At 43.8% G+C, this 26,079-nt stretch overlaps 1 protein-coding gene across 1 annotated transcript; it reads right to left on the bottom strand.

The window, feature by feature from the left end:
• Positions 1-13,353: 13,353 nt before the first annotated feature.
• LOC130121448 (myosin heavy chain, fast skeletal muscle-like) lies at positions 13,354-25,912 on the bottom strand. The gene is made up of 39 exons (XM_056290232.1): positions 25,706-25,912; positions 25,471-25,614; positions 25,224-25,380; positions 25,101-25,128; positions 24,894-25,005; positions 24,706-24,798; positions 24,550-24,613; positions 23,519-23,617; positions 23,319-23,422; positions 23,043-23,181; positions 22,625-22,743; positions 22,353-22,502; positions 22,069-22,239; positions 21,659-21,959; positions 21,388-21,458; positions 19,598-19,685; positions 19,374-19,491; positions 19,158-19,281; positions 18,923-19,059; positions 18,573-18,828; positions 18,218-18,460; positions 17,915-18,091; positions 17,678-17,823; positions 17,476-17,566; positions 16,992-17,381; positions 16,762-16,888; positions 16,494-16,612; positions 16,200-16,396; positions 15,903-16,086; positions 15,651-15,816; positions 15,402-15,526; positions 14,938-15,246; positions 14,643-14,846; positions 14,380-14,505; positions 14,107-14,277; positions 13,901-14,005; positions 13,708-13,803; positions 13,477-13,608; positions 13,354-13,374 (listed from the first exon to the last, which is right to left on the bottom strand). The coding sequence occupies exons 1-39, from the start codon at positions 25,910-25,912 to the stop codon at positions 13,354-13,356; spliced, it is 5,811 nt and encodes a 1,936-aa protein (XP_056146207.1).
• Positions 25,913-26,079: the final 167 nt, after the last annotated feature.

The following is a 26,079-nucleotide window of genomic DNA, read 5'->3' as shown; positions in this document are numbered from 1 at the left end:
AACCAGGGAAGCTGTCTGAAACACCAAACGAATTACAATACTCACCGCGCCCGCCACCGGAGACAAGCTGCACACAGCAATGACTAACACACACAAGGAATCCACCTCCGAACTGCCATAAAAAAAAAATGTAAAAAAAAAAACAAACAAAAAAAATATCCCGGACGAGCCCCTAATTGTTACGTTCCCCGTTAAAGCTCCAGGGGATGAGGGGAAGTAACAAAGAAAATAAAAGTGTCCCGGCGGAATAAGAAAGGTGAGAGGCGCAACCAGGTGTAAAAACAAAGAGATTCATTAACAAAAATTAACCCAAAGTCAATATATACAATAAATAGGGCAACTAAAGAAGCTGGCGCTTAGCTAACCAGGCTTAGATAACAAAACAAACTCAGATCAAAAAGAAAGAAGAAACAAACAAGAACACTACAGGTTTCACCCTCCTTCTCAAGGAGTATAGAGTACTGACACAAGAGCTCGCTCTCTGGTTGACAACAATGGCCCACTGGCTGTCTCTCTCACACACTCTGGCTGCCAACATTGGCCCACTGACCGTCTCTCTCACTGGTTGGCAACAATGCTGGCCCACTGGCACTGTTGGGTGTCTCTCTCCAAGGTATATACCCAGCTGATGAGGAATTGGTATCACCTGGGCTCAACCAGCAGCTCCCCAGGAGGCGGGGCATTACCTGGAGAGGGAAAATTACAGACACACAGCACTAGGGCCGTAACAGAGGTGTTCAGAAATGAGAAAAACAACTCGGCTGCTCCATTGCCCTTCAAGACACCTCGAAGACGACTCCCAAACAACCGCAAGCAGGCACTCACCCGCCTTACCTCACTGTGTCAAACCCTCAACAGGAAACCTGCGATGAAACAACAGTTCATAGCCTTTATGGCAAAGATTTTTGAGGACGATCATGCAGAGCCAGTCCCTCCTCTGATGGAAGACGAGGAGTGTTGGTACCTGCCAATATTTGGGGTCTACCACCCTCAAAAACCTGACCAAATTAGGGTGCTGTTCGATTCCAGTGCGCAGGAAGGTGGCGTCTCCCTCCACAATGTGCTGTTGACCGGCCCTGACCTCAATAACAGCCTGTTGGGAGTCCTTATCCGTTTCACGAAGGAGCAAGTAGCAATCATGGCAGACATCCAAAAAATGTTCCACTGCTGTCTTGTCAGAGAGGACCACCGCAACTTCCTGCGGTTCTTATGGTTCAGGGATAATGATCCAACAAAAGACATAATCAAGTACAGGATGAAAGTCCATGTTTTTGGCAATAGCCCTTCACGTTCCATCGCCATCCATGAGCGTAGGCTTGTCACCAAAGAGCGGGAACATGAACATGGTGGGTGAACATAAACATGGTACAGACACACGACAGTTCGTAGAAAGACACTTCTATGTGGATGACGGGCTTGTGTCCCTGCCCACTTACACAGAGGCTATCAGCCTTCTCCAGAGGACCCAAGTATCTCTCACTGAGTCAAACCTCCATCGCCACAAGATCGTTTCCAACAGCCCAGCTGTAATGAAGGCTTTCCCACCAGAGGATCATGCTCAAGGCATAAAGAATTTGGACCTCAGTGGAGAGACCACGCCTATACAGCGGAGTCTTGGGTTGTGCTAGGAGATAGTCAATGACTCATTCATCTTCGGAATGCCAGTGGGCGACAAGCCGTTCTGTCCACCGTAAACAGCGTCTTCGATCCTCTTGGTCTGGCTTCTCCCGTCACTGTACAAGGAAGAGCTCTACTGCGGGAACTCACCAGTGACAAATCTGATTGGGATGCTCCACTCCCGGAGGAGAAATGGAGTGAATGGGCACTCTAGCGAGATTCACTCCAGGAGTTGAAGTGGCTGCATATCCCATGCACCTACACATGGGATTCCCTCTCCAAGGCAAGAAGCACTGAATTGTGTGTGTTTTCCGATGCCTCCACTAAGGATATTGGCGCGGTGGCTTACCTGAGGGCCATCGAAAAAGATGGAAACAGCAATGTCGGCTTCATCCTAGGGAAAGCCAAGCTAGCTCCTCAGTCAGAGCCAACCATCCCTAGGCTCGACTTCTGTGCTGCAGTCCTAGCAGTAGAAATGGCAGAGCCCATCTTTGACGAGATCAACCTCAAGATGGACGCAGTAAAGTTTTACTTTAATAGGAAGGTAGTGCTTGGGTACATACATAATGAGGTAAAGCGCTTCTATGTGTATGTACACAATAGGGTCCAGCGGATACATCAGTCAACCAAGCCAGATCAGTGGCTCTACTTACCAACAGAGCACAAGCCGGCTGATCATGCATCCAGGGCTGTCCCCACATCCCACCTTGCAAAAACAACATGGCTCAGCGGACCAGCTTTCCTTCATCATACCTGGCAACATTAGGCTGTGAAAAAGAGGGAGATTTTCTGGGGTATCAACAAATGGCCCACCCTCAATGCCCCGGCCCCCATATAACCCTACACCACAGATCAATGGACTCAATACAAGGATGTGAAAGTAAAATTACTTTTAATCAGTCTTAAATTCATATGTAGCGCCTCCAGTGCAAACTAGGGGTAGCAGTAAAGGCGCTAACATCTAACTAGGTTCGGTGAGGGGTTTGCCTTGACTAACTCACGAGAGGAGTTGATGTATAGTTGAACAGTTGACAATCTTATTGCCTCACAACAGCAAAATATACACAACGCTGACTTTTACATAAAAGAATTGAAACAAAACAAAATAGAGCTCTTTAAAGTAAATAAAAATATAAACCAAATAAAGCCTCATTCAAATCACAACCTTCAATGAGTGTTAGCAGTTTGAGATGAAAGAAAAATTCAGTTCCTTGTCCTTGAGTGTATGTGTTGGTCCAAGAGTTCAGTTCCTGATCTGTGAGTGTATTGAATATACTTCAACGATGACTATTTCTACCCTGGTAGATGAAATAGGCTAGTGTGTATGAGTTCTTATCTGGTGTCTGGATGAATGATTCAGGCTTGTCAGACGTTTCCTGGGACAGATCCTATGGTAGGCCACCGCTTCTATGATCATCCACAGTCTCACTGGGCTGGGCTCGCCATCACAATCTTCCAACTTCTATCTCGTAGTTAAAAAAATCTACATAAATAGTGCAGAATAGTAAGTATTTCATTCTATATCTGTTTCTAACATGAGATCTCATTAATTTATTTTCATTCAGAACATCTTACAATATGCTTTCCATTAACATGTATATGAATTGCAATATCATTACTTAATCACTACAAATATATATATAATTCTGTTACACAAAATCAGTGCAATCACAGTGTAGCCTCAATACAAACCATTTAAGTGCGCTAACCACTTAAACCGAATGGCTTTAACGTCAACAGGATAAGTGCCACGCATCTTTAACGCTACACAATTCCCCAATGCTTCACTGACTAAGCTAGCACTTAGCACTAGCTAACTATCGGCGTGAGCTATCTTCTGACACATAGACCTACTGTAGATAAATGCTCACTGTATATACACAGCCTGCTTTGCACATATACATATTCTTTAGCTATAGCTTATTCTATAGTTTTAATTGTATAGCTTAATGTACCCACTTTATTTGTACATACTTTTTATATTTTTACTTTTATTCTTATTTTATTTTACACCTGCTTTGGCAATGTAAACATGTTTCCCATGCCAGTAAAGCCCTTTAAATTGAAATTGAAATTGAATTGAATTGAGAGGAGGGGGGGGGGAGGTAGAGTGAGGTGGGAGAACTTTACTTTTGGTTTGCTCAGTCACCCAAGGACCTGTTGTACATGTAGGCGGCAGACGTGGTAGTGCTTAGCACCTTCTTAGAGGGAGCATACTTGTGGCCAGGGCTGGTATGGTTGATCTCGCAAGAAAGAAGTGCACAAAGAGTAGCGTTATCCATGCTCATTCAATTTTCTGTTAGAATCTTTTTCACCATGCTGAATGACCTCTCTGAGCTTGCATTACTGTGAGGGATGCAGATCATTGCTTTCATCAGTGATGCCAGATTGCGGAACCTCTCCTCTTTCCCTAGAAAGCCCCAGAACCTGTCAACTCTCCTTTCCTGTGGTAGATCCTCGCTGTCTGTGACTTGATACTCCACCAACTTTTCCCTCAGCTTATCTGTCTGTAAGCCCAGTTTTGGAAACAGGGCCCCTAGTCTTGCCACTGAAAATGAACAGCAAGAACAGTATTGATGGCTGATTTATCTATGCCTATCTTCATGATTTATATATGCCTGCCTTCACTTAACTCACAAAATAAAGCATAATCCTACCTGTCTCTGGAGGAATCTCAAATCGATGGGCTGGGTCCAGCACCTTCAGGTCCCTCAGCATTTGGGAGTCGATGGGGAATGATTTCAGCGTTTTCCCATCAGCTGCTGCATAGAAAGCTCTCACCGTTCTAAAGACAGTTGAAACAAGACAATGTGTAATACTGCATTTGATGAGGATAATTTTAGGCACATCTCCAGTGTCTTTCATAATAATCTACACACAAAAGGAATGCGATCATAATATCATATGACAACCAGTAGTGTACTCACTGAAAGATTCTCCCCTTGGTTGTGCGGGGAAGGTCTTCATTTCTGATGAACTCCTGGGTGTCTGCCCCAATGAAGAGGTCTTCATCTGCCAGCTGATTTTCATGCCTATAGTCCACCTCTTTGAGTGGGATATCCATGATGGACCTTGCTGGAACAAAGGATCTCAGGAATCTCCTGATCAGTCTGGACATCTCTCTCTCAAGTTTATGGATCATCACCCCCTCTGACTGTGGGTAAATAGAAGGAACGTCAAATAAATAAAAAGTGGGAAGTACATATATCCTTTCAAATAGCCATTACTCAGCCACTCATTATGCACCTGAAAAGGCAGTGTTGAATTCAGCTAAGGGCTTGAAGGGCGACTATCAGGAACACAAAGTGAACTTTCATCTCTGGGTCACGGAGATGATCTGCCAGGGCATGGACTTTGGCGTTCTTCTCTACATCATCATGGCTTTCAAAGTATGCTTGTAGATTTGCCCACTGGTTCAGCACTCTCTGGATGCACATGAGGAGGCTGAGCCACCTGGTGGAGCAGTACCTCAGGAGCTTCAGGGTGTCAGAGTCTGTGAAGTCTACAAATCCTTTGTACACCTCACATCTCTTTGCGGTGAAAGGGAAAATACAATATTGATTAGATTGGAGTTCTGTAATGTGTTATGTTCATAGAAAGAGACAAGACAGTATATGCAAATGAGCAGTGGTGGAAGAAGTATTCAGAGCCTCTATTTAAGTAAAAGTACCAAAACAGCAATGTAAAAATACTCCATTACAAGTAAAAGTCCTGCATGAAAAATCCTACTTCAGTAAAAGTACATACATATTATCTGCTTGATGTAGTTAAAGTATTGCAGTAAAGGTAGTGGTTTGGACCCTCTGACTGATATATTATATGTGACATCATTAGATTATTGCAAATGAGCGAATGTTCAGTTTACTTTCCAACTTATTTACCTTTTGTCAATGTGGTAGTATATACCAACTAAAAAGTCCTCCACCGGCAGTTTTATGGCCTTGACACCACAACCAGTGGCAAGCTGCATGAGGTGGCATATGCAACCCAAGTTCTGGATATGCGGCTGGCTGCTCCGAAGTCTGGTTGAGTTTCCCCTTCATAACGCTGGCAATCAACCCCTCCCACAGAATGCTTCTTTTCCTTTCACAAACATAAAAAACATAAACAGCATGTATGCAGTTAGAGGATAATGATAATAATAATAATAATGACATCAGAATCCTATGGGACATGCCAATACAGACAGATCATGAGATAAAGGCCAACAGACCAGACATCATCATCAAGAACAAAAAAGAAAAAAGCTGCCTACTCATCGACATGTCCATCCAGACTGAAAGGAACACCTCAGTAAAAATAACTGAAAAACTGTCGAAATATAAAGACCTTGAAATAGAGATTGAACGAATGTGGGGAATGAAAACCACAACAATACCAGTAGTAATAGGAGCCCTGGGACTTGTAAAAAAGGGATGGAGAAATACAAGAACTAAAGAAGACCGCACTACTTGGAACATCTCATATCCTAAGAAAGGCACAATCCATCAAATAGACTTCTACCTCATTCTAACCCTAGGCCCAAGGAATGGGCCCGGTTATTGTGTTGTTATTATGTTACTATATTATATTTCCGAGCTATTGCTGAGTCAGGAAACATGTCGGCAACACTTTTGCTGAACTCGTCACAAAATGCAAAAGGAATATTGTTCTTGGCGACTAGCATGGCCATTTTCACCTCTGCCTTAGTGACTTGATCAGCCTCCGACATACCTCTCACGATGAACGTGCCAATACTGGCGATTCCCCTCTGTGCCTCCACGCCTTGTTTGTGTTTTGCGCCGTTAGCATGTTTGCTAACGTCTTGTTTCTCACCGTGCTCTATGCTAAATGCTCTATGCTATGCCCGACATAGTAGGTTACAAAACGTATGGTGTTTGTTGACACGGCTCGCTGTTAGAAAGGGGACGGTCTCTGTCCAAGTGGACTGAAATTTAGAAGCACATTTCTTCCTAGCTTCAGACATTTTCAGCGGCAATTTCAGCTCGTCGGGAAACGCCAAGGCCGGCGCTCACTAGTGGCCATGGGCGTCGGCGTGGAGGACAACAGGCTACTTTTCCTGCCAGACTCCATCTCGGGGCGGCGTTTCCTATGCGACACTGGGGCGAAGAGGAGTGTCTACCTGCATCGAGTGTGGACGCCCTGTCGGGCGCTCACGGCCCTCCCATGGAAGCTGCTAACGGCAGCTCTATCCGTACGTACGGCACGAGGCACATTGACATGTGTTTTAATGGACAGCGGTTCAGCTGGGATTTTGTCACCGCCGACGTGGCATTTCCCCTCCTCGGTGCAGATTTCCTTTGTGTTCATGGGCTGCTGGTGGACGTCAGGAATCGACGCCTGATTGACGCCGTCACCTTCGCTTCACACGCGTGTGCACTCAGCGATACAGGCTCCGTCAGGCTGTCCAGCATGCTTTCCAACGAGGACGTGTTTCTCCATCTTCTCTGTGAGTTCCCTGACCTCACTCAGCCCACATTCTCGTCATCTACGACCAAACATGGGGTTGAGCACCACATCGTCACCACCGGCCCGCCGGTGCACGCCCGAGCTCGGCGCCTCGACCCGACCAAGCTCTCTGTCGCCAACGCGGAGTTTGAGAACATGGAGCGCCTCGGCATCATCCGTCGCTCCAGCAGCCCGTGGGCTTCACCCCTCCACATGGTGCCTAAGCCTGGCGGTGGGTGGCGTCCATGTGGTGACTACCGTCGGCTCAATGACGCAACAACACCGGACCGCTACCCGGTCCCTCACATCCAAGATTTCTCCGCCCACCTGGCTGGGAAAGTTATCTTTTCCAAGGTGGACCTCGTCCGTGGATACCACCAGGTGCCCGTCCATCCCGCTGATGTCCCCAAAACGGCTGTGACATCTCCGTTCGGACTGTTCGAGTTCCTGCGCATGCCGTTTGGGCTTAAGAACGCCGCGCAGTCCTTCCAACGCCTCATGGACTCAGTGTTGCGGGACCTGCCTTTCCTCTTTGTGTACCTGGATGACATCCTGGTCGCTAGCACCTCCGTGTCCGAGCACTTGTCCCACCTCAGAGCCCTTTTCGAGAGGCTCAGCCTGCACGGGTTAATAGTTAACATGGCCAAATGCCAGTTTGGTCTGAGCACCATCGACTTCCTGGGCCACCGGGTCACCAAGGACGGGGCGGCCCCCCTTCCATCTAAGGTGGAGGCCGTCGCAGACTTTCCACGCCCACACACGGCCCAGTCCGTCCGGGAGTTCATTGGCACGGTGTCCTTCTACCACCGGTTCATCCCCCGGGCTGCCGATCTCCTCCGCCCCCTATATGAAGCTCTGAAGGGCACAGCCCCCAAACACGCCGTGGACTGGTCTGCAGAGAGGGACAAGGCTTTTAAGGATGTGAAGGCCGCCCTGGCTGACGCAGCGATGCTGGCACACCCTGTGTCTGGAGCGTCCATCGCCATCACGATGGATGCTTCGGACTACGCTGTCGGCGCGGTTTACGAGCAGTGGGTGAGCGGTGCGTGGCAGCCGCTTGCCTTCTTCAGCCGGCAGTTGAACCTGAGAGAGCGCAAATACAGCACCTTTGATCGTGAGCTGCTTGGCCTTTTCCTCGCTGTTAGGCACTTTCGTTTCCTACTGGAGGGCCGTCAGTTCACGGCTTTCGTCGATCACAAACCGCTGGTGTTCGCGATGGCCAAGGTGGCAGAGCCGTGGTCAGCCCGCCAGCAGCGACAGTTGGCCTACATCTCAGAGTTTACCACCGACGTGAGGCATGTCGCTGGGAAGTCCAACCCGGTCGCCGACTGTCTCTCCCGGGCCATCGCTGGTGCCGCCCATTTGAGACTCGACTACAGCCAGATGGCGGCTGACCAGGCCACCGACCCAGGAGTGCAGGCATGCAGGACCGCCGTCACAGGGCTGCAGTTGGAGGATGTGGCTTTCGACGACGCCGGCGCCACGCTCCTGTGCGACGTCTCTACGGGTCAGCCCCGACCCGTCGTTCCGACTGCTTGGAGGCGGCGGGTCTTCGACGCAGTCCATGGGCTGTCTCACCCTGGCATAAAGCCTTCACAGAGGTTGGTGGCGGCAAAGTTTGTCTGGCATGGACTCAAAAAGGATGTGAGGGACTGGGCTGACACCTGTGTGGAGTGCCAACGCTCCAAAGTGCTCCGGCACGTCAAAGCACCCCTGATACCTTTCATGGTACCTGAGAGGAGGTACCAGGTCCACGTGAATTTGGACCTGGTAGCCCCCCCCCCCCCTCCCGTGGTTTCACATACCTGCTCACCATGGTCGACAGGACCACGCGATGGCCAGAGGCCGTCCCGCTTTCGTCCACGACAGCGCCTGAGGTTGCCCGAGCGTTCATCGGAACCTGGGTCGTCCGCTTTGGCACCCCATCTGACCTCTCCTCGGACAGAGGGCCGCAATTCACGTCAGCACTCTGGGAGGAGATCGCCGCGGGTATGGGGGGGGGGCTCCATCGCACCACAGCATATCACCCTCAAGCGAATGGATTGGTTGAGAGGTTCCATCGCTCGATGAAGGCCGCATTGCGGGCTACCCTCAAGGACGACCGCTGGGTCGACAAACTGCCTTGGGTCATGCTTTGGCTCAGGACGGCCCCCAAGGAGGACCTCCAGTCCTCATCCGCCGAACTGGTCTACGGACAGCCACTTTGGGGTCCCAGGTGATTTCCTTCCCACCGCCACAGCTCCCTCGTCCGCCAGCTGCCAACGGACTGCGCCTCAGGAGGAAGCCAGGGCTTTTGCACCGGTCCCCAGTTCTCAGCATGGCGGCTATCAGTTTTATGTCCCCACGGAGCTGCGGTCGGCGGAACATGTTTTCATCCGTCACGACGCGCACCGCGGTCCCCTGCAGCCACCCTACGACGGCCCATTTCGGGTACGGGACACTGGAGATAAGCACTTTGTGGTGGAGGTTGGCAGCAGGCTGGAGCGGGTTTCTGTGGACCGCCTCAAGCCTGCTCACCTGGACTTAGACCGCCCTGTTGGTCTTGCCCTGCCCCCACGGCGGGGGCGCCCCCCAGCCCTACCCCCTCCCCCGGCGAGCCACCCCCTGCTTCCCCAGCCCCTCCCTTTCCCCGGTCCAGCTGTGAGGACTCTGCTGCTTAGCCTGCGGTTAACCAACCCCCAGCTCCTGTTCAGCGGAGCCGTTGGGGCAGAGAGATCCGCCCCCCTCGCCACACTGACTTTTCGTATTAAGGCGAATTCTGGGGGGACGTGTGTAGTGGTTATGGGGATACATTATCCCCCTTATTGAGCTAGTAGGAACGTTAGTTTACAGCTGCTGTTTTCTCGGTTTGGGTTTACAGTGGTGCACTTCCGCTGCGCGGGTTTTTGTTGTTGTAATGGTGGAACGAATAAATGGTGCACGTTGTGTAGTCGAAAGAGAAAGTTGTCACGACTCCTGCTTGAGCTCCTCTACAATTTAAGCATTAATTAGTACACTTTAGAATTAAATTAAAATGTCTAGAATTACTTGTAACCCTTAAACACTCTTCCACTTTTAAACAGAAAATACTCTTTTCCTTAATTAACTTAAAATATCAAAAGTAGTCATTCACCACAACTGTGTTATAAAAAAGTATAAAATATTTACTTAGAAAATATTGTTCAGTGTTTAAATGCTTCGTTTTCAAATATCGTTTGAAATCTCCCAGTCATATGCATTCACATACTCATTGAAAACACAAGGGCCCAAGAAAAGAAAATAGCCGGCAATAACCTAACCTAATTTCAAATACCCAGTTCAAATGATGCCGGCCTGAGTGTAGTTTGTGAACGTTGTAGCCTTAATAAAATGGCTGCTTCACCACGCAGGCAAAAAACAAAAGAACGGTACATTTACTCAATGTAACGTAGCCTCAAATACACAAGGTCCAAGGCGGCGGCAGCAGGAGGAGATATGACAAGAAGATTCACGATGAAGAGAAGACTCACGCAGCTGACTATCTCGGCAAAGTCCACCACTCGGCAACGCTATCCGGCTCCGTCGGGGTCTTTGTTCGTCGTCCGTTTCGCAGTTCCACACAGGCTTTACTAGTCGAGGTCGCTGGTCGCTGGTCGCTAGCTTGTTAGCAAAGTCCATGCAAAAGCACTAGCCACTAAGTCAGCAGCTAACTTAAACTTCTTTCTGTCATCTTGTGCTGAGTAGTTCACTCAAAACGGACAGAACTATCACCATCAAAATTTAGTATAAGAGTCCTGGTTGAACACTTTCACTAAAAATGGTGTACACATTAACAGAACATTTCATTTTTCCCTTTTCAGCAGACAACACGCTTCTCACATCTTACTTGTTCGTCGCTCTCTCTCAACTCCCTCGTCTCATACACTGTCTTCCCGTTTCTCTCCTCCACTCACCTCCTTGTCCTTTGACCTCCAATGTGATTGGCTCATTCACCAGCGTTTCAGAAATAAACTAAATTCACAAAACATTTGTGTACCTCTTTCTTCCTATTCTTACAGGCATTTTGAAAGCATTTTCACATATATTATTACATAACAAATATTTAACATTTTTAAATGCTGTATTCAGTAAAACATGAACATTACCCAATATGCATCTCTCTGATTGAGCAAAATCATAACTTCATTGCTGGTCAATGAATCTTAACATTTTAACTGTAAGTTCTATTTATTAAACTTTGAAATTATTTATTTAAAATGATATCTTATAATAATGAATAAATTTCAACAGGGTTACACCTCATAGACCATATGAGGGCCTGCAAAAGAAACCTGAGTCCTTTGAAATCACCAGTCCTGAACTTGACGTTGAAGTGCAGCCTGAGGTGTCCTGCTTCTGCACACAAGTTCAAAGGAAAATCTTCGCCACAGACCGGTTCAAGCGCTTCTCTATGTGGGACTCTATTGAGAGCTGTTACCTTCCTAATCCATATAGCTTGATCCTACAAGTCTACAGACAATGCCAAAGGATGTAGAGGGTGGCATTGGTGCAAACAACCCTGCACTCCTGACGAGCTTTCTCAAGCTATGGACATCATCATCAATGCAGTCCAAAAAGAAGCTTTCCCAGTGGAATTTTCTACCCTTGCTGATGGCAAAACCCTGCCCAAGAGAAGCCCACTCTTCAAACTCAGTCCTGTGCTCCAAGGAGGCCTCATGAGAATTGGAGGCAGACTCAAACACGAACCACTAGAACATGTTGAGAAGAACCCCCTAGTTCTACCTAAACACAGCCATGTCTCTACTCTGCTAGTATGCCACCATCAAACGCATGTGAATCATCAAGGTCGCCATTTCACTGAAGGGGCCATCAGATCTGGTCTATGGCTCATCGGATGCAAAAGGCTTATCAGCTCAGTTGTACACAAGTGCATCACCTGGCGGAAGCTTCGTGGCAAGATGGAGGTGCAAACCATGGCAGACGTATCTCCCCCATTCACCTACATGGGATTGGATGTCTTTGGGCCTTGGAAAGTCACCGCAAGGTGCACAAGAGGTGGGCATGCAGAAAACAAGCGTTGGGCGACACTGTTTACCTGCGTGAGCACTAGAGCAGTGCATATTGAGATAATTGTGTCCATGGACACCTCCAGCTGCATCAACGCTCTGAGGCGGGGGGTTTTTTTGCAATCCGTGGACCTGCAAAGCAACTGAGGTCAGATCATGGGACGAATTGTGTTGGCGCTAGCAACGAGCTTGGACTGACCAAGCAGCAACAGGGATCCACTATCCAGAGATACCTGAGTGAGCAGGGCTGCTCCGGGGAGTACAACTCCCCTCATTCTTCACACATGGGAGGCTCCTGGGAGCGAATGATTGGAGTAGCTCATTGAATACTTGACTAGTTTCTGCTATAATCAATGCCAGACCCCTCGTTCCAATCTCTTCTGATCCAGACGCCCCCTTCATCCTAACACCTGCAATGTTGCTTATGCAAAAGGTCTGTGCTCCCCCTCCACCTGGAGATTTTTTAGACAGGGACCTCCACTGAAGCCAATGGAGGCAGGTGCAAGCTCTTGCCAGCACATTTTGGACTCAATGGAGACACGAGTATCTCCCGACACTGCAGAGTCGCCGCAAGTGGGTCGAGGATCGTCGTAACCTACGGGAAGGTGATGTGGTGCTGTTGAAGGACAGCCAAGCTGCAAGGAACAAGTAGCCTATGGCACTGGTAACATCCACCTTTCCAAGCCAGGATGGAAAGGTGTGAAACCACAACTCAAGGAATTAGAAGAAATTCCTGAGACCTGTCTCAGAAGTCACTCTTTTTTTGCCTAAAAGTTAAGTTAATGTGTAAATATATTTAATAGTGGCATCACAGATGCTAGGCGGGGAGTATTCTGCACTCCTTGCAGTTGGTTTAATGTGTGTTGCTTTATCGCCACCTACTGGTTAAATGTGGTATTGCAGTAGTATGAACAGGAAACAGGAAGTAAGACCGCATTTTCAGTTGCAAGGAAGCTCTCAGCAGACGATCATGGTGTTTCATCATCTGTTGTAATTATTTGATTTGGCCCATCGTAAGCATTGCTTGTAAGTAATGATTTATTGTTGGCAAGGTTATCTTTCAGTATTGAAGAATATTGTCGTCGATGGGTTATTTAAAAATTTCAACTAACTGGAGACTCTAATACAGCATATAGCATAAAATCTGCTTGGTCAGTCAAATTAAATAATGGGTCAACAAGAGAATTATTTTTAGCAAGATTTATTGATAACAGAGAATCATATTTTATGACTTCTTATAAGAAAATGGAAAAATTGAGCAAATCTATTCAGCAGCTTCCTTTCCCTGTAAAGAATAAAGAAATAAAATGTATTACGAATTTATATTAATAAAATGGACGTCATATCACACCGACTGATTATCAATTATGCTCTTACACACATTTACCTTGCCAGAGTCCCGGCTCTTAGCTCTCAGTTTGTTGACTTGAGACTCAGCGATGTCAGCACGTTCCTCAGCCTCCTCCAGTTCATGCTGAATCTTCCTGCACTTGGACAGGTGAGAATTGGCCTGTTCCTCCTGTAAAACCATCACAGACGATATCGGTTAGGAGTTACATGGCTGATTTAAATTAAAACACCACTAGAACAAGTACATGTTACTGAAATTAAAACTTACCGCTTCCTCAGCCTGCCTCTTGTAGGCTTTCACCTTCAGCTGAAGTTTGTCTACTAGATCCTGCAGCCTAGTGACATTCTTTTTGTCCTCTTCAGTCTAAAGTAAATAAGAAATTTGAGTTTTGAGCAAGTATTCATTTGATTGTGGCAATGCAGTTAATTGATAGGTTGAATCTGAGATGAAGATAATATACCTGGTAAGTAAGTTCCTTCACCCTCCTCTCATATTTGCGAACACCCTTAACAGCATCTCCTCCACGTCTCTGTTCAGCCTCAACTTCTGTTTCCAGCTCACGCACCTTGAGAACAATTAGACATTAACAACACAGTTTATTCTTTAGTGGTTGTTCATCAGTTCAATTGGATATCTTACCATGTGGTATTTCTTGTTTTATCTTACCCTAGATTCCAGTTTCTGGAGTTGCTTCTTGCCACCCTTCATGGCCAAGTTCTCAGCTTCATCCAGACGATGCTGAAGGTCCTTAACAGTGACCTCCAGGTTCTTCTTCATCCTCTCTAGGTGAGAACTTGTATCCTGCTCTTTCTTCAGCTCCTCAGCCATCATAGCAGCCTAAAAATGAATCATGTTATTCAATTGTAGTTTTATAAGTGAAGTGTGCCCCTCAAGATTTGTGGATTAACAAAAACTTTGTCAAATAGAATTTAAACCTACATCAGTGATGGCCTTCTTGGCCTTCTCTTCTGCATTTCTGGCTTCCTGAACAGTGTCATCCACTTCACTTTGGACTTGAACGAGGTCAGTCTCAAGCTTCTTCTTTGTGTTCAGAAGGCTTGTATTCTGAAAGAATAGTTTCATTTTACTGATGACTGTAAAATCACATGCACACACACACCCGCACTTATTCTCAATGAGATGCAGGTAATCACATGGATGAAGTATCATTCAAATCAGTATTGAGATATATATTTGCTTACCTGAGAGTGCAACAGTCCAACACGTTCACTAGCATCCACCAGCTCTTGTTCAGCCACTTTTCGGCCTCTCTCTGTCTGTTCCAGAGCAGCCCTCAGCTCCTCGATTTCAGCCACCATGAGACCATTTCTACGGTCCACCATGGCAGCCTGCTCCTTCAGATCCTCCTGGGCTCTGAGAGCATCATCAAGGTGCAACTGGGCATCCTTGTGTGAAAATTTTGATGTGGAAATTGTTAAAAATATATCAGATTGGGTAATATACAGTGGTTGTTTGTACAGTTGTTGTGTTATGTACCTTAAGTTGTCCTTGAACATTCCTCAGCTGCTTCTGGGCCTCAGCAGCCTGGCGGTTTGCATGGCTCAGCTGAATCTCCATCTCATTCAGGTCTCCCTCCATCTTCTTCTTAATTCTCAGGGCATCATTCCTGCTCCTGACCTCAGAGTCCAGAGTGCTCTGCATGGAGTCAGCCACCCTCTGGCTGTTCCTCTTGATTTGCTCCATCTCCTCGTCTTTCTCTGCCAGCTTCCTGTCAACCTCACCCTTAATTTGGTTGAGTTCCAGCTGGACACGCAGAATCTTGGACTCTTCATGTTCCAGAGTTCCCTAAAAATCAGAATTGTTAATGTAGGGCCCTTCTTAACTTTGAATATTTTGTAGTATTTGCCTCCTTGTTCTATTGTATTTGTAGATTTCGCTCACAAAAAAAGCACACTGTCTGTTGCAAATGTTGAACACTTTCCATTCAATGATTATTTTACCTCAGCCTCCTCAAGAGCTGTCTGTATCTCAGCCTTCTCTGTCTCCACCTGCTTCTTGGATTTCTCCAGCTCATGGATGCTCTTTCCAGTCTCACCAATCTGCTCAGTCAGATCTGAGATCTCCTCTGCAGTGGGTTACATATGTTTAGTATTTTTAAGCATCGAAATGTAGGTTATGTTATTCACCCAGGCTAATATACACTAATGTTATATCAAATATGATGGGTGATTATAATAGTGAATACTCACGTTGCAGGTTCTTGTTCTCCCGCTTCATGGTCTCCAGCTGGTCCAGAGCCTCCTCATACGAGTTCTTCATCTTGAACAGCTCAGTGCTGAGTGAACGAGCCTCTTTCTGAGCTCCTTCAAGTTCTGCCTGACCCTCCTCATATTTCTGCTTCCATTCTGCCAAGACCTGTTTGATAATAGTGAGAAAATTAGTAAGGTAAAAAGTTCCCATTTCAGTGGCTATAGCATGTATAAGGATACACATGATCACACCTTATCAAAGTTTCTCTGCTTTTTGTCAAGGTTTGCAGCAAGACCATTTGCTCTCTCCACATCAATCATGAGGTCCTCCACTTCACCCTGGAGTCTCTGTTTGGTCTTCTCCAGAGAGGCACACTTGGAATTCACAGCCTCAATCTGCTCCTCAGCCTCCTGGAGACGCTGGGCAAGCTTTTTCCTGTTAAATATTTGTCAAAATAATCATGTATATAAGGGAAAAATTCAAATGAAAAAAAAAACCCAAACAAAATGAAATAGAGATGAATAAAAGAAAATGAACAACTGACTCACTTGGACTCCTCAAGCTCCTCAGTGCGCTGGATAGCATCAGTTTCATACTTGGTTCGCCACTGGGCCACTTCACTGTTGGCCTTAGACATTCCACGCTGCAGCTCAGCCTTGGCCTCCTGCTCCTCTTCAAACTGCTCCCTCAGAAGATCACAGTCATGGCGAGCGGATTGCACGCCATGGGCAAGAGCATTCTTGGCCTAGGTAAGGTTTTTGTTTTTGTTTAGTAAACAATTTAATGAACATAATACTCCCATTGAAATTCATATGAAATATAAGGTGTACATCATTACTCACCTTAACTTCCTCCTCTATCTGTCTCTTCAGCTCCTCAATCTGTTGTGTGAAGGCCTGTTTGCCTCTGGTCAGCTGGGAGACCAGAGCCTCCTTCTCTTCAAGCTGACGACCAAACTCACCTGGTTAGAAATTACATTCATGTTTTTCTCAAGATTTTATTTGTTATGGCCAAGAATAGTTGTTTTTCAAAGAAATATCATCCCTCTAAGTATGTATAGTAATTCACATTTTTAGGAATACAACAATATATTTTGAAGGCAGTATGTACCATTCTCTGTCATCAGCCTTGCCCTCTGACCGCTTATATCATTTATCTGGCGAACATTCTCATCATTCTTAGATTTGAGTTCGCTAAGCTGGTCTTCAAGGGTGCGGCACATCTTTTCAAGATTTCCCTGTTAATTAAAATTGCAATAGTCAAGGAAAGGTATTCCAGTTTTTCAGACTTTTTTCAACAATTTGCATTTACAGAATTTGCATGTAAGAACAGCATTATACCTTAGCCTTTGCAACAGCCTCCATGTTGCTGGAGAGGTCATCGATCTCCATCTTGAATTCACTCTTCTCCTTCTCAAGCTTCTGCTTGACACGCTGCAGGTTGTCGATCTGCTCTCCCAGCTCTGCAACACTGTCAGCCTGCTTCTTGCGGAGTGCAGCAGCAGTTGCTTCGTGTTGCAAAGTAGACTCCTCCAGGTCACGACGCAGCTTCTGGAACTCAGCTTCACGCTTCTTGTTCATCTCAATCTGAGCGGCAGTGGCTCCTCCAGCCTCCTCAAGTCTCTCACTGATCTCTTCAAGTTCCCTGGAGAGGTCAGCTCTCTGCTTCTCAACCTTGGCACGAGCAGCGCGCTCAGCCTCAATTTCTTCCTCCAGTTCCTCAATACGAGCCTTTAAAAGAATGTTTATTAAAAAATATTCTTTTACAGATAAATAACAGTGTATGCTTCAAGAAGAGAAACAAGTTTTTTTTCATTGAAAAAACCTGGAGCTCCTTGATCTTCTTTTGTAACTGAGCGCCCAAAGATTGTTCATCCTCAATCTTGCTCAGAAGCTGGCTTGTCTCAAACTCCTTCCTGATGAATAAATTGTACAGTTAGCTCATTTGTAAGATAATCCCAAAATGTATGCTTTGAATGTATTATAAAATCTTAGCCAGAATTGACAATTGTTATTGAAACAATTACTTCTTCAGTTTTTCGTCAGACTGCTGTTTGTCATTCTCAAGGTCCATGATGGATTCCTGAGCCAGTTTCAGATCACCCTCGAGCTTCCTCTTGGCTCTCTCAAGGTCCATGCGGAGCTTCTTCTCTTGCTCCAGCGAACCTTCAAGCTGCAAATTATCATGTTTGTTATTAAAGTTCAAGAGTAGACATATCTCTTATAAAAATCTTAGTACGTAATTAAACTTTCAAAAGCCTCACATCATCCACTTGCTGCTCAAGCTTGGTTTTGGATTTGGTCAAAGTATTGACTTTATCTTCTTCTGCCTGGAGATCATCAAGAGTCTGTTGATGTGCTTCTTGAAGGGCTTTTTTCTCCTTTGTCAGCTTAGCAATGCTTTCATCCTGAGAGGCCATCTCCTCAGTCAGGTTCTTCACCTACATATGAAAATAAAATGAAATAAAAGACATGTACAGATCAAGATAGATAACATAAATAGCATATAATTCTATTCATATTCATGCTGGTCGATATATTAGCAGAATAAATAAACATTCATGAACCTTGTTCTCGGTGGCATGTTTCTCCTTCTCCACTTTGGCCAAGGTAAGCTCCAGGTCATCAATATCTTTCTTAAGCTCAGAGCATTCATCCTCCAACTTCCTCTTCTTGGCAGTCAGCTCAGCATTAATTTCCTCCTCATCCTCCAGTCTCTCAGTTGTCTCTTTGAGTTTAGCCTCCAGTTGGATCTTACTCTTGATAAGTCCTTCACATCTCTCTTCAGCATCTGACAGATTCTCTGATTCCTAGATAACAAATTAATGATGAAAAACAGCAACAACAACATAAGATGGAGGATATGTCAATATCATCTATGTTTAAAGTCAGACTTAAAACTGTGTATTGTAGTCTACTAACAGATGCCACTTGCAGCTGCAGGTCATTCTTCTCTTGCATAAGAGAAACCATCTTCTCCTCCAGTTCCTTCTTCTTGGCCAGAGCAGTAGCCAGGTCTGTTTTCATTTTCTCATAGTTCTCCTTCATATTGGCAAGCTCCTTCTCAGTTTCAGCACTCTTCAAAAGAGGCTTGATCTTGTAGTACACCTTCATCCATGGCCAGTGTTTGACATTCATGAAAGAGCGGACGTTGTACTGGATGGTGTAAATGGCTTCCCTAAGGCATGAATATATTAGTGTTATCGAAAAAACCATGCTGAGACTGCATATTTGATGAATTTTTATTTTTTAATTTATCTGTTGGAACATACCTGCGTTCCATCATTTTAACAAACTCCTTTCTCATTAGGTAAGCACGACAGAGGGCCTGAGTCATGGTGACCAGTTTAGCAAGCTTCTCATCTCGCATCTCCTCAAGAGTACCCAGCAGACCAGCTTTGAAGAACACCTGAGAGGGTAAAACAAATATCAGAATCAGCTGTCATTCAGCTATGAAATAGAATTCAATTTTATTGTTTCATCATGATATACGACCATAATGTTTACCTTGGTGTGTCCAAACTTGTACTGCTCGTGATCAACATCAATTGACCCAAGAAGCTTCTCAGAAGCCTTTTTGTTGTCAATGAACTGGCCCTCAGGGATAACACTGGCATTCAGCACTTTGTACCTTTTGTAAGAGAGTTAATGACAATGTCTTGGTAATGCTTTGTACTGTTTTTGCTTAATAAACCTCTTTACCGCTGAAACTTCAATGATTACCTCTGCTTGAAATCACCATAGAGGATTCTGCTGGGGAAACCTTTTCTGCAAATTCTGATACCCTCCAGTACACCGTTACACCTCAGCTGGTGGATAACCAAGAAGTTCTCCATCAGACCTGTGAAAAAATATAAAAACATAATTACATCCTTCCCTTAAGTTTCATTGAAACATTAAGCTAATGTACTCTACAGTGAACAGATCATTTTTCATAGTCAAGGTACCTGGAGTTTTTGACTCATTGGGAATCAGGCAACGCACAAAGTGAGGATGGGTGCTTCTCAAGTTAGTCATCAGCTTTCCCAAGTTTTCCTGTATATAGAAAATAAAAAAATTATCAGTTTTTTATGTGTATGACTATATATATCTAAATACATACATATACATAAATACACATACATATACATACATACATGAATATATAAATGTATGTATATGTGTATATTTATATCTATATATAGCGTTTTTTTCCAAAACCATCAATGGTGTTGTTATAAGTGCTCAACTAATGAAGAGTGGAATATCAATACTGATACAGTAAAAAAAGTTTAATACATTGCGGTACAGGCCTGTTTCATGCGTCACGCACTCATCAGCTGCCATTATTGATATACATATATAGATATATTTATATATCTATATATATATATATACACTACCGTTCAAAAGTTTGGGATCACCCAAACAATTTCGTGTTTTCCATGAAAAGTCACACTTATTCACCACCATATGTTGTGAAATGAATAGAAAATAGAGTCAAGACATTGACAAGGTTAGAAATAATGATTTGTATTTGAAATAAGATTTTTTTTACATCAAACTTTGCTTTCGTCAAAGAATCCTCCATTTGCAGCAATTACAGCATTGCAGACCTTTGGCATTCTAGCTGTTAATTTGTTGAGGTAATCTGGAGAAATTGCACCCCACGCTTCCAGAAGCAGCTCCCACAAGTTGGATTGGTTGGATGGGCACTTCTTTGAGCAGATTGAGTTTCTGGAGCATCACATTTGTGGGGTCAATTAAACGCTCAAAATGGCCAGAAAAAGATAACTTTCATCTGAAACTCGACAGTCTATTCTTGTTCTTAGAAATGAAGGCTATTCCATGCGAGAAATTGCTAAGAAATTGAAGATTTCCTACACCGGTGTGTACTACTCCCTTCAGAGGACAGCACAAACAGGCTCTAACAGGTACTATTTAATGAAGATGCCAGTTGGGGACCTGTGAGGCGTCTGTTTCTCAAACTAGAGACTCCAATGTACTTATCTTCTTGCTCAGTTGTGCAACGCGGCCTCCCACTTCTTTTTCTACTCTGGTTAGAGCCTGTTTGTGCTGTCCTCTGAAGGGAGTAGTACACACCGGTGTAGGAAATCTTCAATTTCTTAGCAATTTCTCGCATGGAATAGCCTTCATTTCTAAGAACAAGAATAGACTGTCGAGTTTCAGATGAAAGTTCTCTTTTTCTGGCCATTTTGAGCGTTTAATTGACCCCACAAATGTGATGCTCCAGAAACTCAATCTGCTCAAAGAAGTGCCCATCCAACCAATCCAACTTGTGGGAGCTGCTTCTGGAAGCGTGGGGTGCAATTTCTCCAGATTACCTCAACAAATTAACAGCTAGAATGCCAAAGGTCTGCAATGCTGTAATTGCTGCAAATGGAGGATTCTTTGACGAAAGCAAAGTTTGATGTAAAAAAAATCTTATTTCAAATACAAATCATTATTTCTAACCTTGTCAATGTCTTGACTCTATTTTCTATTCATTTCACAACATATGGTGGTGAATAAGTGTGACTTTTCATGGAAAACACAAAATTGTTTGGGTGATCCCAAACTTTTGAACGGTAGTGTATATATATCGTTTTTTTCCGAACCGTCAATGGTGTATGAGTGCTCAAGTAATGAAGAGCGAAATATCAACACAGATACAGGAAAAAAGATTTTAAAAAAGATTATATATATATAATATAGAAAATTATTAACCATATAGTGTTTATCTTATCTTAAACCTTACCCTGAACTGTGAAGACACAGTCTGCATAGAACCACCCTTCTTCTTGCCTCCCTTCTTGCCACCTCCAGCCTCTGTTATTTAATATGACAAGATTCAATGATGAATTTTTTTTTTTTAATTTCAGATTTGGTAAAAATGTTTTTAGCATATATATAAAAACTGAGTATTACTAACCAAATATATTAGTATGAGATGTCTTAGTAATGAAAACAAAAAAAAGAAAACATCTGTTGAAAATGTAAAATTTCAAATCCATTTGCTATTATTGTACCTTCAACGACAGGGGGATACAGAACAGGCAGCAATTTAACTCCAGACTTCTGATACAGCTGCACAACGGAGTCATTCAGAGGATCCTTGTTCTTGTCCAGCCACCCAGAGATATTATAGTCCACAGTTCCAGCATAGTGCACCAGAGAGAAGTGGGCCTCAGCTTTGCCCTTAGCAGGTTTTGGCTTCTCAAAAGCTTTGGTCTTTCCAAGATGCTGGTCATACAGCTTGTTTTTGAAGGTCGTGTCTGAAGCCTTGGGGAACATGCACTCCTCTTCAAGGATGGAGAAGATACCCATGGGCTATGGTATATGAAAGAAGAAAAGTACATGATTCTTGACACTATGCATACTATGATTAATTACAATATTGAAATATCCATTACATGATATTCAAGCTTGATTTTTTTACCTTCTCAATAAGCTCAATACAGGCAGCCAAGTCCATGCCAAAGTCAATAAACTCCCAGATGATACCCTCCTTCTTGTACTCTTCTTGCTCCAGAACAAACATGTGGTGATTGAAGAACTGCTGCAGCTTCTCATTGGTGAAGTTGATGCACAGCTGCTCCATGCTGTTGAACTGAAAATGAGAAATGGTTATTTGTTATAAGTTAATAGTTAAAGAGTGAAAAAATTATATCATGAAATTAATCAACCTCTTAAAGATGAGTTTAAAGATGAATGTAAACTTACATCAAAGATCTCAAAACCAGCAATGTCCAGGACACCAATGAAGAACTGCCTTGGCTGCTTGGTGTCCAGCATCTGGTTGATACGGATGACCATCCACAAGAACATCCTCTCATAGATAGACTTAGCCAAGGCACTCACTGAGTTATGAACCTACAGAAACCAGTGATATGATTAAGCATAATTGAAATATTTAAATCAGTAGAGAGAGAATTATTGAAATCAGTTTAACAACAGGAGAGTGTTCTGGGCAAATATAAAGGCCCAGTGCTCACCTGAGGCACAGTCTGTCCTTTTGTGACATACTCATTTCCGACCTTCACTCTGGGGTAGCACAGAGCCTTCAGCATGTCAGCAGAGTTCAGGCCCAGTAGATAGGCTACCTTGTCGGCATCTAAAGAGTCATATACAATACATTTACACAATCAAGATTTATGAAAGTAACTATTAATCCCCGTGCAGAAATGAGTCCTCTGCATTTGACCCATCCTAACTACGTAGGTACAGTAAATAGGCACAGTGCAGCACACGGGGACAGATTCTCTTTCTAAGGCCAATGCCTTTGTCAAAGGCACTGGCAGGAGTATTAACCTAACAATAATTGTTGTGACAATAATTATTAAGTTTCATCAAAGAAAATAAAACCTTCAACATTAATGAAACAGCACCATTTTAAATAAATGCAATACTCACCCTCTGTGCCATCTGGCTCAGCCTGCTCCTCACGCTGCTTCTGCTTGAACTTCATGTTACCATGGTGGAGCACTGCACCTGTCAGCTTATAGATGTACATCTTCTCTTCATTGGTGAAGCCCAGGATATCAATGGCTGTCTGCATTTACAACAGGTAAGTGACATTTTGTACAGAAATCATTTTAGAGATAATAATTTACAGTAAATTGTGGTCACATACTGAAACGACAAAAGATGAGAAAATGTATATTGGATATTAAAGGGAAGATCACTAACATCAGTAGCAACCAACTCTTCAACGTCATTAATGCTAGCCACAGTGATCTGACCCTGGCTGCACATGGGGAAATCATATGGGTTGGTGGTGATGAGCGTCATTTCTGTGAATTTAAAAAGGTTGAAGGGGTTAAGTGACACGTGAAAACATTTAACAACTTTGTTTTTAGTCATTTTCCTCGTGCTGTTTTTCAGCTCACCAATCAGCTCAGGTTTGTGGTTGGTCATCATCTGGTAGAAGATGTGGTAGCCTCTCTCATCTGGAAGCTGGAATGTCACTCTGGACTTCTCCAGCAGATCTGTAATTGTTACCCATGGTTAAATATATAGGCAATCTAGTCAACCAGTATTGTAATAATTTATGCAACAGTAGTTTGTGATTATGCAATCTTGTTGGCTGAGAGATCTGCATTATTTACAATAACATCACGGGTGTTGTATCACTTCACTTCTATTGTTCCGCTTGTAACAGCTGATTTCATCAACAACTGATTTCAGCGGTTGTCATCAAGTGACCTTGTCAACAATGGACACATATCAAATTATAGAATTTGGTTTAGTGTTTATTTATCCATATATTTTGGTAGATTAACTGGAGCTGGAGGAGAACAATGAAGGAAACTGTAATGTAATATTAATCCTAAAGCACACACCTTCTGCAACTGCACAATGAACCGCAGTGTAAAGATCAACATTTACCTGCAAAAATAATTATTTTTCCCTAAAAAGCAGCAAGCTAGCTTACTGTTATTCATTTTAACACTGTTCTTGTTTGCTGTGTTACAAAGCGTTTATTTACAAATATGCTAGTGACAAATGTTTCCTCTTTATTCTGTAGTCTAAGTTTCATATCAGCGAACCACTTGTGGTGGAACCACATTCTTTGGTGGAAGAAACTGCTCACCATAAGAAAAATTCTAAATAGTATTTCTGGGTTTATTTTCTTTAGTTTATTAAAATGTTGTAACATCTTATAAATTGTAAAGCACTTTGAGTGGCTGTTGCAGCTAGAAAAGCGCTATATAAAAGGCAACTTGATTGATTTATTGTATAAAAACCATAGAACACTTGAGGTTGTGTACTATTGCAGTAAGAGCATGGCTGTCCTAATGTGTGCCACTTTCCTTTCGTTTCTGCCTGCAAACAAATCACAGCCCATGATAATATTCACAATAACAAACTCCTTCTTATATTCTATTGTTTAACTTTAGCACATGTGGTTGATACTTACAAGTCTCAATATCGGCACTAGACAGTTTACCAGAAGTTCCAAAATGGATTCTGATGAATTTACCCTGTCAGGGAAAGGATCATTTTTAGCATCCCACTATAGAAGAATTATACAATCCAGAACATTCAATACACATCTATAGCTATCCAAACTTACAAAGCGAGAGGAGTTGTCATTCCTCACAGTCTTGGCATTACCGTAGGCTTCCAGCAAGGGATTGGCTGCAATAATCTGATCCTCCAGTGAGCCCTACAAGTGGAGTTTTACATATAATGTTGATGTCAACACATTTTTGACTCCAAGAAGATTTCCAATTTGTTTGAAAACTACTTGAGTAAATATACCTGCATCTTCCCAGAAGTTTGGTCCTTCTTCTTGTCTCCACCCACAGAGATTGTGGCAAAGTACTGAATGACACGCTTAGTGTTCACAGTCTTTCCAGCACCAGATTCTCCACTGGGTAAAGATTTATAAATACCCAGATTAATAGAATTTACTCAATGTCTTTGATCATGTTGGTATTATAGAGGGTCAACAAATGTGAAACATACGTGATCAACACAGACTGATTCTCCCTGTCTGTTAAAGGAAAAGGAAAGAAATGTCTTTTATACATTGATGCAACAGAAATTCATTGCAATGTCAATTAATATATTTTTATGACTAGTACGTACCAGTAAGCATGTTCTGATAGGCATTGTCAGAGACAGAGAAGATATGGGGTGGAGCCTCCATACGTTTTTTGCCTCTGTAGGCATTAACAACCTCAGAATCGTACACCGGGAGCCACTTGTAGGGGTTCACGGTGGCACAGAAGAGTCCAGAGTAGGTCTAAGAGAGATGAGAGACAGATGAACATTTACCATATGCTGTCCATGGGTCCTAGATGAATATTGTTCTTTAGCCAGTACGCTTTCTCACGTAAATCATCCATGCGGCATAACGCTCTTTGAGGTTGTACAGCACAGAGGCTTCATTGAGATGGGTCATCATGGCCATGTCCTCAATTTTGTCATATTTGGGAGGGTTCATTGGGGTCACATCATCCTCCTTAACTGTTCTCTCCTAATAAATGAAAAGACAATTTCTGTTTGACTCAAATTATTTTTCTGCAAATTTGACTTTACTGAATTCCATTGAATAAACTTTCACCTACGTCCTGGGTGTCGAGCACTTTAACGGTGACTTTGCCACCGTCTCTCTTCAGGATTGTACATTTGAGGTACAGCTCTTTAACATCAGCCACATATGCAGCACTTTTGGCATCAAAAGGTTTGCTTTGAGCCTCAATCCTCTCTTTCTCAGGCTTACGGAGATAAATGGCAGCCTTGCCATAAATGGCCATCTCCGCGTCCGTACTCATGGTGGTAGTTTTCTGTAGACAGACCATTAAAAATGAATTCCTCCCCTGTTTCACAAATATGAGCTTTACTTTTGAATCTGAACATGGCAGAGAGGTTCTATGACTTATGACATTTAAATAATTCTCACCTTTTTCTTCTACCCAAACACAGAGAAATTTTCCACAGG

This window comes from Lampris incognitus, chromosome 12 (genome assembly GCF_029633865.1).
Source record: "Lampris incognitus isolate fLamInc1 chromosome 12, fLamInc1.hap2, whole genome shotgun sequence".
NCBI lineage: Eukaryota > Metazoa > Chordata > Actinopteri > Lampriformes > Lampridae > Lampris > Lampris incognitus.
Note: the sequence above shows the minus strand (reverse complement) of the source record. Positions and strands in the feature narration are given on the sequence as shown.